The sequence below is a fragment of the Charadrius vociferus genome, unplaced genomic scaffold (genome assembly GCF_000708025.1).
Source record: "Charadrius vociferus isolate BGI_N301 unplaced genomic scaffold, ASM70802v2 scaffold550, whole genome shotgun sequence".
NCBI lineage: Eukaryota > Metazoa > Chordata > Aves > Charadriiformes > Charadriidae > Charadrius > Charadrius vociferus.
Genome location: NW_009646425.1, coordinates 332870 through 352379, shown reverse-complemented (window position 1 = coordinate 352379; position 19510 = coordinate 332870). Strand labels below are relative to the sequence as shown.

At 38.4% G+C, this 19510-nt stretch overlaps 1 protein-coding gene across 1 annotated transcript; it reads right to left on the bottom strand.

The window, feature by feature from the left end:
- Positions 1–7185: 7185 nt before the first annotated feature.
- ATRIP (ATR interacting protein) lies at positions 7186–19002 on the bottom strand. The gene is made up of 12 exons (XM_009881278.1): positions 18934–19002; positions 17289–17459; positions 16523–16638; positions 16061–16221; positions 14587–14682; positions 13646–13775; positions 11713–12444; positions 10940–11082; positions 10245–10336; positions 9249–9332; positions 8727–8976; positions 7186–7392 (listed from the first exon to the last, which is right to left on the bottom strand). Exons 1-12 carry the CDS (start codon positions 18991–18993, stop codon positions 7325–7327), a joined length of 2103 nt encoding a protein of 700 aa, XP_009879580.1. The 5' UTR covers positions 18994–19002; the 3' UTR covers positions 7186–7324.
- Positions 19003–19510: the final 508 nt, after the last annotated feature.

The window sequence follows — 19510 nt, the reverse complement described above, 5'->3', positions numbered from 1 at the left end:
AAGTGTTGAAGTTAACAGCATGAAATGGTGCCAAGAGGCATGCACAGAGCATGCACACCCTGTACCTGTGTGATCCTCCTCTTTCCTGCCTTGTCAGCTGAGAAATTGGGCAATGCTTCCTTACGCTGTTAGGAGTTACGTGAGAATAACTGAAAGTGGACAGTGTCTCCTGTATGGAGACTGAAGTGTTTCCCTAGAAATCTGGAAATTTTATGTGTGGGACGGCACTGAATAACTGCAGAAATAATTCCCTTGCTATAGATCCTGCCCCTATGTGTTTATTCATATAGAAGGAGGGCAGAGACTATTCCAGCACTTTTGTTAACCAGCTGCCTGGATGGAGTCTGGCCAGCCAGATGCAGCCAGCGAGCACAGCTGCTGTGCAGCTCTCGGAGCACAGGTACAGCGTTCTAGTGTCGGGCTTCATGAGGCTGTTGCTCTGCACTGCTCTTCCTTTCCTCCGTCTGCTGTGACAAAGCATACAGCTCGTGGCAGTGTTAGTAGGGTTATGCTTTGGTTATGAAAGGAAAATCTGTAATTTCTTGAGAAGTTGGCTCAGTCGTCTGCCATCAACTCTAAGGAAAAGATAGCGGCAACAATAACAGAGGTCCCCAAATCTGAAGTTTTGGTGTAGATGTTGTACAGACCAAATAAATTGCCCTGAACACCACTGTACGGTGGGAGGAGATGAGGAGTAGGGTTAAGGAGCTTGAAAATGTACACCTTTCCTTCAGTGAACATATGCTAATGATAACTATATACAAGTGAAGAGATGAATCGTTAATATACAAGGATCTACTTTAGTAGTAGTATTACTGCTTCAGTTACAAAACTCGTTGAAAGAAAAGGGTCCACTTCACTTCATAATGGGAGTAATTAATCAGATCTTTTCTTATTGTTAGTGTATTAATCATCATTAACAATATGGGGTAGGACCAAATTTTATTCAGTTGTCACTGTGCAACCTCTGGAAACTTGTTTTTGTAGAGTTAAGAGAATGGGATAATTCTATGGAGAAGTTGATCCATAAACTTTTCATTTAGGCACTGCTGATGTGTCAGTCCAAGTAGCTATTGCCTTCATGTCGATGTAGTTATCCACAGTGCCGTAGGGGAGGGGGAGTGGAATTAAAATTTTAAGTCTTGAAAGAGTATATGTTAATTTTTTTTAATTCTGTAAGTGCCTTTGTTTCAGAAATGTTTTGTGAAATTAAGTACAGTAGAATATTCTGTTGTACTGAATTTACCAGATAATCATTGTTGATTTTATTACATCCTGTAACCTAGCTTTGTACGTTGTTTGTAGTTTAAATGTAAGTATTCAAAAGAAATGGCATAAACTCTATGCACCTTTGTAATAAATGCAGTGTTTGAAGTATATTCTATCCATTTTGTTTTCTTAGCCTCAATTTGAGTATTATTTAGGAGTGTGTCTGCAAAGCTACATTTTACTTCACTGTGTTTGACAGTTAGTGTTACCAAGTACGCTTGAAGTTGCCTTGTATCATGAATGTCACTTTTGTTAGTGGAGACTGAAGCACAATCAAAATTACAGGTTGCAACCTAAAGTGAGGACAGTATAAGCTCCCGATGATACTCCGACAGTATGCTTCTAAGCTAATCTAAAAGGATTGCTTCTATGGCCTTGTCTAGCCTAAGGACTGAATTAAATGCATGATGTTTGAATGCATTAGGTAACAAATCCCAAGACATTTGAAAAACCTGGTGTAGACAAGATGGTAGACTTCAAAGAAGTCTATAATTTGATTAAAGTTTAATATCTTCTCAACATGTATTTCGACTTGTTGAATATCGTGCCTCCTATCAACTTGACCAATTCAGCCTGTGGTAAGTGATGCTTTCTACTCTGTGAAAACATTTTTCCCAATTTTTTTTGTGTGTGTACTTTCAATGGTTTTGAAAAAAATGCTTTTGAAAGGTTGTATTCATGTCCCTGACTCGTTAGTCTTTCACTTGAAAATATATTCTTTGAGCAAGTCAAGAATGCTTTTTATAAGACACCAAGTAGTACTGAATAGGATTTAAAAGAAAAGGGAGGGGGTGGAAACACAAACAAACACACACACACACCCCCCAACTTGTTCTGAAAGAGTTGTTTATCACGGAATAATCAAGTAGTTTTGGAATGTTAGTTCTCAAATTTTTTGAAGGTTCAGCTGCAGCCTGATAATGTCTTGCAGATGAAATGTAGACCACTTCCAGTTTTATGTCACATTTTCTCAACAGAATTTCTATTAGTTAACTGGGGACAGCAGACAAAATGTATGCTTCTAAAAACCTAAATCTAGGAAACAAATACAGGTATTATCTGGGCTAGAAATTACACCAGGAAATTGCAGTTATTTTTGATGTTTTTGTTGCCACTACTTCTTAGTTCATTTGGTTTTCTTTTCCCATGACTTTTTAGCGCAGGTGCATCCGTGCAATATGGCTGAATTTGAGAAGTGACAAGCAGAGAAGCCCGCTTCTGTTCAGAGAAAAGCTGCGTGCCTTCCCTTCTCTCTGCGCACAGGCCTGAGGAACAGGAGCTAGTGTTTTGTGTAAAACCTTCAGATTTCCTTTAATGAGCACACAGGGTCTCAAAGGTACCCTCACCCTCCAAAATTGCTGCAGAATGTTATATAGGAGAGCAAACTGCTGAACTAAAAAGTCGAGAGCCCGGGGTTAGGTGGGGAATACTCATAACATTTAATCAGCAGTTGTTTACGGTAGCATGAATTTTTCCAGAACAAAACTTGGCATGCATCTTAAAACCCATGGCAGGGTTGCATGGAGGAGCTGGACACAAAGGAGGGAAAAACTTTAGCAATTCTTGCCAAACAAGCAATTATCTCCTTTTTTTTTTTTTTTTTTTCCCCCCTCTTTTTCAAGTATGGAAACTTAATATCATATCTAGGCACCTATGATAACTTGCCAGGTTTGCTTTAGCCAGTGGTTTGGGACCTGTTTTGTTTCCCTCTGGTTACTATTTGATTTGTTAGTATAGTCTGCATCACAGGAACCTGGTCTGATTTACAACTTTTAAGTAAGCTGTATAGGAGGTAAAAAAAGTACCCAAGCTAAGCCTGTTAGAGGTGAGATAAAGCTGAAGAAAATAAGTTATTTTATCCTTTCAAGAGCTCAGGCATCTGTATTGATGGAGTAGTCTCCTCTGCTTCACCTTGTTATGGCAGTCTCCACTACGGGCGAGTTAGCCATGTTATAAAGGATGTCCTGTTGTAAAGTGATTTCTTTGGGTTTGAGATCCAACTAACTACTTCTGTCGATCCTGGATAGCGAGGAGGCTGTGCCTGGTATGGTGGGTGAGGCACGGGCCCTCTCTGGTTCCCCTGGGGCTGCAACATGCCGTGTGGGTTCCAAAACGATGCCATTTCCATCTCAGTGCTGTCCCTCCTTTTCTGCAAACCAACAAGTCGGGTGGCTGTTCCACTTTCTGTTTCACTTGAGTGATGAACAGTTCAAGATGTGTATGAATTAACCTCTGATATCCTGTTTCCCTTACTGCAGTCAAAATAACTTTTAAATCTGTACTGGAGACTTTTCCTTCTAACATTTCTTGCTCTTGCAGTTGGTTTTTGTGGTTCACTCTCCAATTTGGCCCTGGAATCAGGTGGGATCTGCTTTACAGACTGCTGGACAGGTGTCACAGCACAGCTGTGCTGTAAAGGAGGTCTTCAGCAAAACAAATTGTTCAGCTACGTTCTCAGAATACCAACCTACAATATGACTTGACTGGATGTGGAAGTTTGCTTTGATCAGGGGCTGGGCTGGATGCGCTACAGAGACCCCTTCCAACCTCAACCAGTCAATGATTCTATAAGTTGTAGAAAATAAGCTGTTACCTGTGCAGATTCCCTAAATATTTTAGTCAATGAAGCATCATTTGCTTTATCTCTGTACATAGCTTTAGTAGAAATAAACTGTGGTGTGTTTGAATCCACGCGATACCTCAGGTCCTTGAATCGCCACAAGATGCTTTGCAGTGCAATACCTCCTCCTGCGCTGTGACTGTTCAGGGGCAGTGTCAGTAGGTGTTAAAATACAAGCCAGCAAGGCTGTCAGCCTCCTTTTTGCACTAAGTTGCCTCCGAGTAATGGGTAAGCTAGCAGAGGTGATTGCTTTCTTCATCCAGCTCCTGCCTGGCTTTAGTCCCATGTGCTCAGTCCGGCTCATTGAGGAGGAAAGAGCTAGCTATACTTGGCTCAGGTTTCAGTGAAGGGGAAACTCTTGTTGCCATCCCCATGGGCAAGAAAACAGATGGGTGGCTGCTGCTGACTGAGGAATGTGATAATCATGTATAGAACATGACTAGTGGTGTTTATTCTTGCTCAATACTTCATATTTCAGTCCTGTGACTGTGCTTGATGCCAGAGTAAATTCCTTTTCTCAGTTAATAGAGGCACAGCTTATGTATAACATGTTGGGGGAAAATGCGAACTGGCTCTTTGAAAAAAGTGCTGCTATGCTGTGAATTCTTCAGGGAGTGTCTGATGAGACAGTCTGAGTTTGTTATTTTTAGGTCATGAAGACAGTAAACCAGTAGCCCCATGATCTTCAGGTTTTTTTTCAGGGGATGATCAGCTGTTGCCTACATGATTTGATCACTTTAATCCCAAGAAAATATCCTAAGAGAATGTAAAAAGGGAAGAATTACTGAAGGTCAGTACAATCTTGCAATAATCCTGACAAAAGATTGGTCACTGTAAATGACTTAACATGCACTGAATTATGGCAGTTCTGTAATTACACCGATGTCTGCTTTTTCTCTTTAGGAGTGCAGCCTTGTTTTTCCTTAGGAGCGTGAAGTTTTCAGTTATACAAAATGACTTCATTTTTAAAAGCTATGTTTTAATTTCATAATGCCATGATGTTACTATCATTTCTGCCAGCAAAGGTATAGGGTTTTGAGTTTGTTTGTTTGTTTGTATATAGCCTGGGCTATACCACTTTAAAGTCAAAAGTGGGAAGACCACAATCAGAGCGTAGATGTATGCGCCAGGGTGTTGTCTGTTAAGAGTGGGTGGATGGGAGGGGAAGCAGTGCCAGAAGGGAACAGTTAGGGGTATTTTCCTAGCAGTTTTTTTCCACTGATAACACTTGTGTTTATATAAAGTTTAGCAGTAATACACTTCTCCCTTGTACCATGTTGCCATACACACGCCCTTTAGATGAGGCCAGGAATTTTTTTAAACAAGTTTTTATAACTAGATTGCTTCAACAGTTTGGGATTCATTTACTGGTTTTTGTCCAAACTCCTTTTAACAGTTCATTTGGTCTATTCACCCAAAGAAGGGATTTAAATGCATCTTATCTCTATAAACTCAAATTATGTGTAGACAAATTAGGTGGTGAGAACACTAAGTGATGGCAGGTCATTGTGTTTTGGGATGACTCTCATACTGTGAGGACAGCTCTGAGTTTGCCATTCACAGAGGCTACCTGCCAGATACTGCTTTACCACTGCTTATGCTCATAGGGCTATTTTTAATGAATTGTCTTAATGTTTATTTTGCTTTTGAGTAAGGAAGGGGCTTTTACCTGACACTAACAAACCCGTATCTCTATTCCTAAAAGTCAGAAAGTGCTGTGCTTGGTTGAAGGTTTTTTTTGGTGTGGTGGCTTTGTTTTGGAGTTTTTGTTTTGTTTAAGTGGACAAATCAAATGGTTTTACGTCATGTAGAAACTTGTGTAGCATGTCTTGTCCAGTGCCCTGGTGGCAGTTTTAAGGTAGTTACCTTGCAAGCATACACGGACTCGGAAGGCTTTGCTGTTACATGCTTGTGCATCCTTCCTTGCTGCATTTAAACCGGAAAATGGCAGTTCTCCAGATGCTACTCCGGACTTGAAACCTGTTACTGAGAGGATCAGTTGGCAGCTTGTGTTTCACAGAAAGGAACTGGTGGAACTCTGCCAGCTGTTTCTCAAAGAGGAGGTGGCTTAGCCCTAGACTGTTGTGGGAGGAAGAAGTGAAGCTCTGTACCTGGGACCTTTGGCTTTGTGGAGATGCTGGATTATTACACTGGTTATTCTTGCATAGCAATTTCTGGGAAAATTCTCCTCAAAGTCAAAAGCCAACTCAAGAGCTTGCTCAGCACACTGGAGTGGGGACAGACACAGCAGGGCAGGACACAGCCTCTTTGGGTTATGACCAGAGGACTGGATACTTCCCAATTTTCCAAGGGCTTTCTTCCCACTGTAGTACTGTCTCTTCCTCCTCCTGGTCCCTGGAGCCAGGCTTGTTCTGAATCAAGTATGTGTCAAAAAAATGAAAAAAGCTTTCCAAATTATTTAAAAATACAAATGTGTAGGTTCATTTTAGTAGCACTCACACTTCCCTTTTTAGGGTCTTAAGGTTTAGCTGATACCTGCAGCCGAGTATGACAGCTGTATGCTATGATTATCAAGGCTATACTTGGAAGTATACCCTTTCATGTTGCTATTCAAAATGGTATAGCAACAGTTCTTCCTACAATCTTCAGTGCTGTATCCTAGGAATGAGATGCTCATTCATCTTCACTGCAGTACCTATCCAGATACTGCAACCAAAAACCAGTCTAAACCATCAGATTATCCTTCTCTCGCCTACTAAGAAAGAATGGTCATTACCATCTTACTCTTCTAAGGTAACTTTAAAAAAAAATTCTAGTATTTTTTGGTTTTGCATGTCACTAGTTACGCTTTCAGTAGATTCACGAAGTTGAGAAAAATAAGTGAACTCAAGTGATCATTACAGGGCTTTGAATTTCTTGCTCAGAATTGAACTGCCAACTATAAGTTATTTCTAGAAAGGATTTTAAAATCACAGTGAACTGTTTACTAATATCAACATGAAAATTTTTGAAGTCATGCAAGAAAGTGCTACAGCTGCGAAAGAAACAAGTATGTTCGAAAGACGTTCCTATGAACTCAGTGATCCCAACATCTCAGCACATTCAGCATCATAAATTCAGCTGTAGTCACAGTAAAATGAAGAACACAATAGTGAAACTTCCATTCCATTCACAGCAATTTCATGAAGGATGAAATTCATAAACAGAACCAGTCATAAGCCATCGAGTGGTTTTGCACAGCAAAACAGTACATTGCAGTCCAATGCTTACATCAAAATTTCCTGGCTTTCATCTACATTTATATGGTGCTTAAGTAAAATAATTACAAAAAGAAATGTGTCTTAGTTGTGCTGCATTTGAGTGCAACCTTTAGGTTATCGCTTAATAAAACAGATGATTTAGATTTCAGATTTACAGTGGCAATGATTATTATGATTTAGATGAGGAAGGACAGAGATCTTTGCTAGATGTTAGCTAGCTGGAGTCCATTCCTTGGTCCTCTGCTTCTGGCTCAGGAGGATATAATTCGTCCAAAATCAGCTCTGCAACAACAACAACAACAATGTTTCAGAGAGTCATTTTTCTACTTCATATAGTATAATTATAGCTCGTATCTCTTTGCATTTTAAACCATACTGACTGTAGAAGGCCACAGCAAATACCCTTTTTCAAGGTTCAGTGCAAACAGGTCTTTAGATACAGTTTTTGTCATACAAACTTCTCCCCCTCTTTTCTTTAATGCCTTTTTAGGCATTAAAGGAGAGGACTATCTTGGACAGTCAAATGTTGGTATTAGTGCAAAAACAGTAAAGGGTACTTTGTTATTTTACAACTAGTTCTGACTACTTATTAAGTTTAAAACCTCATTTTTGTTAACTAATTTTGAAAAGCCCTTAGGACAAAAGCATAGTGTTTTGTGTTTCAAAGGAAAAACCTGAATGCATTAGCCTTGTTACAGGTTTGTAAGCACACGTGTGCATCGCCATCCCCAACATCACAAGCTGTTACACAGTTTTTGTCCATTCCCAAGCATAACTAGACATGGTGTTAGGTTAAGTTCTAGAAAACCTTGGGATGCTCTAAGCAGTCAGAGTACAATACAAGGCATGCTGTTTAGCATCTCCAGAAAAGTCACTGTAACTAATAGCAGCATGCTTGCATGACCTGCCTTACTGATGCAAGATGTACACCAACAATGAAGCATTTAGCACTCCGTCTCTGAATAAGACCCAGATGCCTTGCCTGATATCTTGTAGCAAACCTCATACTGATGGAGGAGCACAGTCTTTACATCAGCTCTACAACATGTATGTAAACAATGCCATGAGTGAACAAAGAAATAGCATCGAGGTACAAGGAGAGGCAGTTTCACAAGATGAGCTCTCTCTAGGAAAGGGACACCACAAGCATGCAAAGCAAGGGGCAAGTCCTCGTGGACAGGGGCTAGAGAAGCTTTTGGGGTAATGGAGAGGAAGAAGAGAGATGTTAAGGATGTAGGGGGGAAAAAAAACAATTTCAGAGAGGTGTAATGCTGGTTGGAGACTTAGAATAATGATTTTTCTTTTTATTAAGTAAGGTAACGTATAGTGCAGATTGTTCTACTAACTAGAGCTGAAGTAAAGGACTTTGATTAGATAGTAGGGGCATATCTCTATGGAGAGAACAAGATAGAGCTATTAAAGAAGAACAGTAGTGTAGTGATTCAGTATAATGAAGATTGAGAAGCACTAGATTATGGACTGCCTTCAGGGGTCTGAGCAACAACCATCCATGGTGTTTGGTACACGAGTCTTGTTAAATGAGGAAAGGGACAGAAGTGGAATTTCTGTTTGTACAGCATGGAAAAAAGCCAACATTATCATTTGACTCATTTTACCTTCACAGGCACTCAATTTTTGAGTCTTTTTGAGAATGGCTCTTATGCCCGGCATGGCTTGGTCATATTGATGGAGAACTTCCAAACAGTGTTCCTGAAACAGTTTATCTTTCTGAGACAGGCTGTGTAAGAGTAAAACAGCATCACGTAAAAACTGAGTAATTCGTTCCTTATATGCACACAAGCTGTTCTCAGATCTTCTAATCTTCATCCACTGTCTATGTAACATTATAACTAGTGCCTTAACCACCTGCAAGAGGAAAAAAAGCGCCTCAATACATGAAGTAAAACTGTAGTAGCAGAAAACTTATTTTATTATGAACTTTACTGATTAATCTCTTCAAACTTCCACATTTCACCATGTTTTTTTAGCAAGCAAAAGCAAGCTTCCTAGAAGGTGGCATCCTTTAAAGTACAGTACGCTTTGGTTTCATTATAGCTAAAAAAGGGGCAAAAAGATATTTCAGCATTGAGTACCTTTAAATTCTCAGTAGATTAGGCTCAGCCACTGTAGTGACGTACCTCGAGATTACATTGGCAGTCTGTACCAGGTAATAAAACCGCTGGCCTGGAACACCGCATGCACCTTGTCAGGAGTCTAACTGTCTATTACAAAAACACGCAGATTGCATTATAATGAGTACTAGCGTTCTGCAGAATTGTCAAACAATTAAGCTGCAAACAAAGGAACGTAGAAGTGATATTTCATTACTAGTTTCAAACATTCTTGGTTTTTTCTTAACAGTTGATCTTTTTTATCCCCCCAAAATTGTTCATGTTTCTTCCCTGTAAAACTTTACAGACACGGAATTTGCCTTGCACAGAAACCTCTTCAACTTTCTGAGGAGAAAGGCTAACAAGGTGCAGTGGGCCTTACTGCATACAAATAACACGCTTACACTTAGTAAAGCAATGTAGGTAGGGGGATAATGAAAATGGTTCAGAAGTCTTTCAAATGAGAGCAAAAGTGGAGCAAAATGGTAGAACCTTGAACAAGTCACCACTATCAGGACAAACAATACAAATTTAATTCAAAAGCTATTCTTCCTATATATAATCATGACTACTATACAGCAAGCTAGTATTTCCACTGAACACAATGAATATAATCCTAAGTTGCTACGGACTGCCCTTTATATGTAGTAACTCATAAGATACAGTTCAGAAGTAATTAATACAATCAAAATGAATCATAGATCTTGCTTCCTTTTACTCCTCTATTGATCTAAAAGCAAAATAAAGCTTAGTGTTGAGCATTTACAGCCATCCTAGGATCTTTCTTGCTTTTACACTTAACTATGACTATTATGACTGATGTTATCTTTAAGAATAGTTACTGATTCAGTTTCAAGCAGGTACTCTTAAAAATCAATGTAACCCCTTGCTGCAAGCCAATACTTTGTGTTCTATTTCAGCTAGAGAAAGAACTTGGTTTTGAACAATTTGTGCACTGCCCTGCTCCTCCCACTCCCCCAAGTGGAAATAGCAGGAAAAAGCATAACAAACAGCTGTAGTTACCTCTTGTTCCAGCTGAAGCCAAAGCATTTCAGATGCTGATTTATCTGGTCTTGATGTAATATACATGTACAGTGCAAGAAGGAGGCAGGTGTCTGAAACAGAGACAACTTCATTCTTTTCCTAACTAATCAATTGTTTATGACAAAACTTAATTTTGTCACATAAGAAAAACATTTCAGAAAACACAGAGTGCTATCCTGGGACTCATGACACAGGCTTAACTTCTTGCTTTACTTCAGACATCTTAGGCAGTGCTGAAGAAACTAGTATCCTTAAACTTTATATATGTGTTTGTGGTAATACTGTACTACTAGAAGCATAAGGAACTGGACAAAGACTATTTGTCATGCAGAGTACTGGAATCCCTGAACTCAACAGTGTCATGAGTGCAGAGAAACTAAACTTCCAAACCCCTCAAAAGCCCTTTTTTCCTCATCAACCTTTAATACAATAGACATTAATCTGGAAAGCAGATTTAAAAATCCACATGGTTATCAAAAGCACTGTACGTAGACAGATACTACTCTTCAAACAGTAACTGAAACACTTGCTAGAAAACAAGTTTTCAGCTAACATAGAACCCCAAAAGGAAAAACGCCGGCTAACACCTTGGAGCAAGGCCTGTTTGCATTACTTTTAGTCACGCTAACTAACATTCAACTGATAACAGTTCTCTGTGTTATGCAGTCTTTTACCTGAATGAGAACAAAGTTGAGCAACCAACAGGTGGTGTTGAGCAAGGATAGACAACAGTCTGATGGTCAAAAGGACAGCAGACAAAGGGGTCTCTGGACACAGACAACGGAGCAGTATCTGACTACTCAGTAAGTGCTGAAAACTTCAAAAGAAAACTCAGATTTAGAAATGGGAAATGCACTGACACGTTGAAGATACACTATTTCTTATACACAGCATTGTAATTTGTACCTTTTTAGCCATTCAGAACATACCTGATCTCAACTTCCGTGTCATAAATACGAAGTATACTGAAAAACCTCTTGTTAACATTTGGCAGTCAGTCTGTAATTCATAATATGGTTGTGTATATTAAACCATTAGAAGACAAAACATCTTGCTCTTTAGAGTGGCATTTTACCTACCAGAATGAGACCCTGTGCTTTCATTCCTTATGCATCTCCCAGCAATCTCAAAAAACCCAAACTGAATGTTATAGATATTCTGATCAACTGCCTATGGCCTTAAGAAGTTTTCTCACTTTCAAGTGACAGCTATGCATCTGTTTCACATAAACTTCATAAGCAAATCTTGTCGGTGATCGGGGGCGATTATCACATTCATTAGCAGCCAAGGCAGTAGAAAGATCGTCAACTGCTTCTCAAAGGTGATCTGAGAAATGTGATATTCCCCACACATGTCAAAATTTCTGTCATCTGCACAAATTAGTTTCAACAGAGAATGAGAACTGCTAACCAACAGATTCTGAAATAATTAGCTATTACTGACTTACTTCAATAGCAAGTCCATTGTTGAATTTTCAGCTAATTTCACCAAAACTTTTAGGCTTTGGTTCAGTATACTATCAGCCTGGGAGCCTCTCACAGCAGAAAAAGCTAAAACCTGAAGCAGCTTTTTAAACAAAGAATGTTGAGCTTGGTCATTGTTGGGAGCATCCTGTGGAGCTACCAGCAGCCCTCCTCGCGTCCTGGTATCTTCTTTATTATTGCACTGATTATCGCATGACACATTTTTGTCCATCTTGGAAACCTCTTCATCTTCAGCAGCAGAACTTTTTTCCACTTCAGTCGACAGCAATGTCTGGACAACATCCCAGCTATAAAATGCCAAATAATAAAGAATACCCAGTGATATAACTGTAGTTTCTTCAAGAGACAACCTGAAGTCCTCCTTACTTGACACCATATTTGTGCTGGTTCTGGAAGAAACAGCTGAATGGTTTCCACAAGAACCATTTATTGACTTGTCTGCCAATTGTACTGCTCGACAGTATGCACCAATATGGTATTCTACCAAGGGCAGGAGGTGCACGGCGCCTCGGATCTTGCAGCGTGTGACGTGCAAGAACTCTCTCCGGCTTTCTGTTGGGCTTCCTTCAGATAATCCTTCGTCCATAGCAATCAAGTTCAAGCCTGTTATTGCAAGTTTTTGAGCTTCTCGCAGGGATACGAGAGGAGCAATTTCTTCTTGAGTGGTCTTGCTGCTGGGTAGTTGTGTGGATTTCCTATCCAAATAAAATTAAAAGAAGGGAAATACTTCAGAAGAAAAGGCAGAGAACACAGCTGAAATTTGACTTATCCATATTCCAAATCAAATAATAGAAAGGCTAGAGTAATAAAAGATGTCTGTTTCCAAAATAAAATGTAAATTGGGGAGGAAAAAAAAAAAAATCCTACTCCTTGAAACCTGCATGGAAGAGCAATTTCAAAGCATTCCTAGGTCTTAAGAAAGTAGTCAGAGCTTACAGCTGAGTAACTTCAGCAGCTCACTATAAGCCATTCTCTGAAACTACATTTCAAACATTGGCTTTCCAGTTTCATGCTTTTGATAACCTGTCATATATTCTTATCTTCCCCTAATGTTGTTTGGTAGCTTCTGGGAAGAACAAGTATCGGTACGTTACTGGTCTGTAGTACGTAGGGGCCTCTAAAGGACCACAACAACAATAAAAAAAAAATTTCTTGGCCAGAGATGAGAGAGTTCAGCTGTTAACTAGTCAAACTGCAGCTACAAAGGCCAAACACACCACCTCTACTTGCATAAATGGCAAGGCCAATGAGACACGAGTCTTGCTATGAACCCACAAAACACAAGACTTACGAATAAAATAACATCAGAAAAGCAAAGGTATTTCTAGAACTACAGTCTAATTCTTTAAAGTGAAAAGCTATTAGAATTTATATCCAATATTCGTATTTACAATGCTTTACCGGTCACTATAAATATATCTTGGAAAATTGCACATAAATTGTACATTACAAATTTAACATAGGTTAGGCTTTGAGGATGTAAAGCCTGCTGTTCTTTTGATCGCATTTTCAACATTTTCTTCCCACTTAAGTCATGATCATATTGATATGCTTCCCTCACAGCAATGCAAGTTTTATGTCCTTAAGTGGTTAACAACAGCAGCTGCTAACAGTCACTCCCAGCTTTTACAAAACATGTTTCTCTGCCTTCCCCTAATATATAAATAACCTAGTTTATCTCTTATTGTCATTCCACTGTTTAGTATCTACGATAGTCACAGATTAATAATAAAAGATGCAGAATGAAGTTCCAAATTTTGCATTAAACGGCCTAAGCAAAACAGCATTTAACACAAGGAATGAGCTATCCTTCATGAATAAGGACTTCTTCATATAGAGGATGCCACTATACTAAGAATATGTCAGATACAGTTTAACAAAAAAATTAAAACTTACGTATGCAAATAGTTAGGCTGCAATACAGCTCCAGGTAAAGGCTCAGAGTTACTGCTAAGAAGATGGCAGAGTCCTAGTAATGACCCCGGGACAATGGGCTGCTTCATCAGTGCATTTAGTAAGATAGAACCTGAAAGGATACGTAATTAATTGTCTTTGGAGGAGCTTTACCATCAACTTCAACATCAGCAAGAACAAAAAATGAGTATTTCAGAAGATTGGCCTTATTTATAATGTTCTCAACCTCAAAATAATTTTTTCATTGCCAATCTTCTTTCTCTGCAAGAGAATGATTTTTAGAAAAATGGATTTAAGATGATTTAGATATTAACCAAATTATATGTGGAGATATTTTAATTACAATCCCATATTAACAAAATAGCTTGAGCCAAATGATCATATATCCCAACTATCCTGATGACTTGCCCTCCAAGTTTCAGTCCTCATATTAAAATTATGTGACGCAATTCTGTTCTGAATTGTAAATAAAATAGTACTCTGAAGACTTCCTGGTGTTGACTGTTGTAAATGTTGCTGTATTTTTTTTTTTTTAAATGAAGGTAAAAACAAGACCAACACATTTTTCCTGGTTTTATATTGGTTTTACAATAAAAAGTGTAATATACTAAAAATGAAAGAGCCAGCCTTGTAATAAGATGCCTCTTGATCCATATCCTTCCATAAAGCAAAAACCAGGCAAACTTTTTTCTTACCTAGAATAACAACATAAGAATATTGTTAGGATACAAGATAATAATATAATCTCAAATGTTTTACTGCATAATTGCAATACTCAAAGCAAAAAGCGACCAGCTGAACACCACTGTTCTGTGCAGCGGCGCTGTACATAGCAGGCTGCTCAGCACGACACCGCTCAGTAAAGGCATCAGAGCTGTGCCTCAGAAATGCTCGCTATTTCTGAATTAACAAAATTAAGATACCTTGTGTGTTTCGTTTAGGTACGGAGTTGCAGGAACCGTTTTTCCCCATTGCTTCATGCTTCACAGACAAAACTTCAGGATGCGTTGTCTTACTGTCTAAAACAAACAGTAACCATGAATCTAATACCAGAACTACGTTGCTTATGTATCCGTACCCACCCTTCGCACACATTCAGTTAGCCATAGCTGTTATATATCAAGTAAACAGACAGTAGACCAGTAAAAAACATTTGTCTTGTATAACTCAGATACGTCAAACAATAGTTAAGAGCTATGACACAAGTAGCATTGCTCCCCAAAATAAATTAGAAAAGTGAGTAAAATTTCACCTTTACTGTCAACGGTTCCACAGATTGCTCGGTGCTATTGCTCTCAACCTTTCTTGTAGAAATAAACACCTTAAGTTGAATTCCCACTACTAGCAGAGATTTACATGACTAAATTAGTTAAAAACCAATATAAAATTCTTAAAAAAAATAATCTGTTGAGCATTTCATAATCTTACAATCTTCTACGTATGTCACAATTACTAGCCAAAATGAAGCCAAAAGCCTTGCAGGGTTCAGAAGACAAGTAAGTGTGTTTTTCAAACAAATAGGCATAATGAATGTTGTTATCATAATGAACAGTCAGGAGGCTGAAAAATAGCAATACTAATGCTTTAAGGCTACTATATTTTTCTTTTTGATGGAGTTCATGCTGCCCATACAGTTTCAGATTAAATACTGTAACTGACAGTAACATTGCAGATTTTTCATGACTCTTCCTGTAAAGATTCGTTGATGGTATCCAAATTTCTTCCATTTATTATTTCCTATTGGAAACATGGCAGTCGGCTGCTATAAAAACCCCACCATTTTTGTTTCATATTATAGCAATCTTCAATACATGCATATATTCATTTCCTAAGCCTTACTCAATGAATTTCAAGATACAATTTACTGAGAATTACTGCCCTACACATAAAAGAGGAAATGAGTATACTGTTTCAGTTGCTTCTTTCAATACGGCTAAATAAAAAATAAAATAAAATAAAATCCCCCCAAAGGTCAGCTTTAAAGCCAAACCACAAGAATACAAAAAATGCATTAACTGACTATCAGATGAATTCAAGAAAGAGGCAAATTATCCTGTTCTTCACTCAACGAGAAAGGAAGATTAACAATTTGGATGTTTTAGTTCATCACATAATACATGAAAGTTTTTCATTATGGCCAACAGCCAGTTCATCGTTGGCATCTGGCATTACCAAGGTGTGAATTAAAATGATCTTGATGCAAATTTCAGTCATAGGCATTTAACACCAATTGGTATAAAATGGAAAGAAAATTAAGCAAAACCAAAATAAAACAAATACTTGTTTTTCTCTACAGTGAACTTACTGAAACTGTTCAGTCACATGGCACAAAAATCCTTATCTAAGGCAGAATGTTCATATGCGGCTAAAAATGTTGCAAGTTGTATATGGGTTTACCTTCTTTGATCGAAGTAGTCGAGGCAATCAAATTTCCTGAAGAACACGATGGTCTAGTGGACATCTCAGCACTGAAGGATTCTTTTGTTGGAAAAGATCTTCTCCCAGGCTGTGGAGAACATCCTTCTGATTTCACTTGTATTGCAAAATTCTTTTTAGGACTAAAATAAAAATCAAACACTTAGATGAGTCTATATTTATTTTGTAATTATTCTATTAAACAATAAACAAGGATCTATTTACATTCATGTTTTAAAGGTACTTCACTACAAACTCTGCATTTCTGTCACAGGCACAAGGAAGGCTCTTTCTGAGCAAATTCCACAGAGGTTAACAGACCTTTTTGGTTGTATTTTTTAAAGACAACGGAGCTAAGAGTTACATGACAAAAGCAAACCTCTTTAATAGTTTAAGCACACATATTGTTAAAAGGAACACAAATTCATTTTCCAAAACTCCTACCTTGGCATTAAAACCGTCTGAGTAACATGTTTATTTCTTTCACAGTTCTGAAGTCGCGTTCTTAATTCGTTCATTTCTGCATCTTTGAACTGCAACTCTGACTGTAACGACAGTAACTGAAAGAGGAATTAAAAACACAGTTTTACTGTTACCGAATAATTTTAGAGGTGTTATAACTGCAGAGCAACTAGAATTACTGTAAGATTTCAAGATTACCAGCTACTTACTGTGAACTCTGCATAAGATCTCCATTTTTATGTATGCTAGTCCAATTAATACTATCTTAGAACCAAGTGTCAAAATTTCAGGCAAGAAGCATATGGCTTGTTAAGAGAGACCAAGCGCCACGCAGAGCATGACTACAGCGAGGCCGTTAACAGCAAAGGAAACAGGACAAAGGCAGCCACTGTCCTCTTCAGGGCTTTCAGAAAGATGACTGCAACAGGAACAGCAATCTGATCAGAGTCATAAAGCACATTCTGGGGCTTCTTCCCATTTTACAATACGTTCCTATTTTAATGATTGCTTAAAAAAAACCCAACAAGTACACGAAACCCTCTACCACCTGAATTTTACTCTTATTTTGACGGAAGAAAACCCTCAGCAGGTTCTTAGAAATGCTTTCTTTTACATAAGAAAATAAAAGCATACATCGCTTGGAAAGGTCACACAAATGTTATTCCTTTGACTACATGGTCTGTGACATCATTATGTCATAAAACTAGCTCCTGCATGTGATGTGCAGGTAATTGACATATTTACAAACCTTTTTGGAGAACTCTTTTTCTTTTTCACTTAAAGTCTGAGATTTTTGCTGTTCCAATAGCATGTATGATCTTTTCTGTTCCTCCATAGCATACTCCATCTGCTGCATTGAGTCACGCAAAATTTTAATTTCTCCATTTTTAGTAAGAATTTCATCCTGCATTTCTTTCAGCTGCAAACAGATGGATTCCATTAAAGGATGTATATAACCAAAAGTATGTATTTATAACATTGCATGGTTGCAAATTAGGTACATTTACAGTTTCTAGGGAGAAACATGCTCCTGTAACCCAGTTCAGAAATTCTGCAATGTTGCTTCTAATTTTTTTCTGATTAAATTAGGTTTTCTCTAACAGAATTATAAAATGACAGCAAAGGCACGTCCTGGTATCCGTCAGAGACCCTTCTTCTCTTTCCCCTTCTCTGTGATTATGTTCTTTCTTTGAAAATTATTCTAGTCACACACATCAACAATTTATTCATTGTTTGGATGATAACAATGATAATTTAATTACAGTATTTCATCTAGCATGGCAGCCAACAAGCACGCTGTCCTAAGACAGGCTTCCACCCCCAGGCAGTATCTTCACAAGTACTCTCTGAACAGCCATCATCACTCAGAGACAAGACTTTGGAGAGATAATAGAATGAGTTATTCAGAAAAGCACACAGAAAAAAAGCAGAAAGACACCCCTCTACCACTATATAAAATTATGGTTTACCCCCCTGTTGAACATGGTGTACAGGCGGGAGCTTTCCCAATAAAGAAGAACATAGTAGAACTGGAAAAGATGCAGAGAACAAAGGTAAGGGTGAGGAGAGACAGGTAAATAGGGCAGGACCTTCCCATCTGGGAGAAAGCACAACTGTGAGGAAACAAAGGTCTATCGAGGTGTGAGTGCTATGCACAAGTATTCCTTGTTTACTGCCTCTCCTAATAGCCAAGACCCATCCACTGAATATCACTAGGTGCAAAGTTCAAACAAAATCAAAGAAGATCCTGACACAATGTGTTGTTAAGTTGCAGACCTCTTTCACACTAAAAGGTACCCAAAACCAAATACGCAAGCATTTAAAAAAAAAAATAGACTACAGAATATTAAATACGCATATAATATTTTTGGATCGGGAAGTACCTACGTGAAATTTTAGCAGAGGATAAAAATCCATTCTGCTAAAATATCATCACAAGCTTGCTCAGGTCTTATATTCTTCCTAAGCTGTCAGCCAAGGAATGGATGGACTTGGTACGGGCATCTGTACCTTCTTACTTTTCCACATCTACTTCTACCACCAGTAGCTTTCCATAAGGGATCACCAGAAGGTAAGGCAACATAACACAACTTTAAAGTTTCTCAAATCTTTAAGTTGCACAAAATAACTTGTGCTGACAGGACAGAGCAGAATCAATTTGATAGGCAACAAGTAAAACCGACAAATTAGCATTTCCTAATCTGAAATGACCGAATATCGCTCTCACTCTTAATATTACGGGAGCTGTTTCTAGTATGATGCATTTAATAGACCCACGGATTTCAAAATTCAACTTGATTACAATCAAATACTCGGAACCGAACTTATCCCACCTTTCAGTTAGCTCTATCAAAAGATGTGCTATTTAGAGGGGAGAGGAAGATTTTGCTAACCTTCTGTTTAATTTCTTCATGCTGTGTTTGCAGTACTTCAAACTGGAACGTGTCTCTCATGAGGCCATCTTCTGCACTGCTGCCTGTCGCAGAAAAAAGCCAAGATCTGTTCTGAAGCACGGATGATGTATGTACATCACCGATGACTTAACATCAAGATTTTGTTATTTGCCATCACGTATGTCTGAATATCTTAAAATTTATACTATTACTACAACCAGGGAAACTGCACACAGCTAATCACCACAATAACTTTTTCAGAGCTTGTGCATCAATCCTTAAAACTGAGAAAAAAAAACCCACTCCCCCCCCAAAAATTTCTAATATCTTAAAGCGGTAAGATGACCCGCAGCAAGTGTGAGGATTTTCTCCAAAGTAACTTTAGTGAAACTGAAAACTTTTTGACCTGGAGAGATTAATAACGTTAGCACTGCTAAAACACATTTGGAGGACTGAAGCCCCCTGTACTTCAATAATGACCAAAACCCCTGTAAGCTTTTTCAAAGTAAACCTGAAAACCAGCTGTTAACGTGAGCCATATTATGCATCTACTAGCCAAAGCTGATGGCTAGGGAAA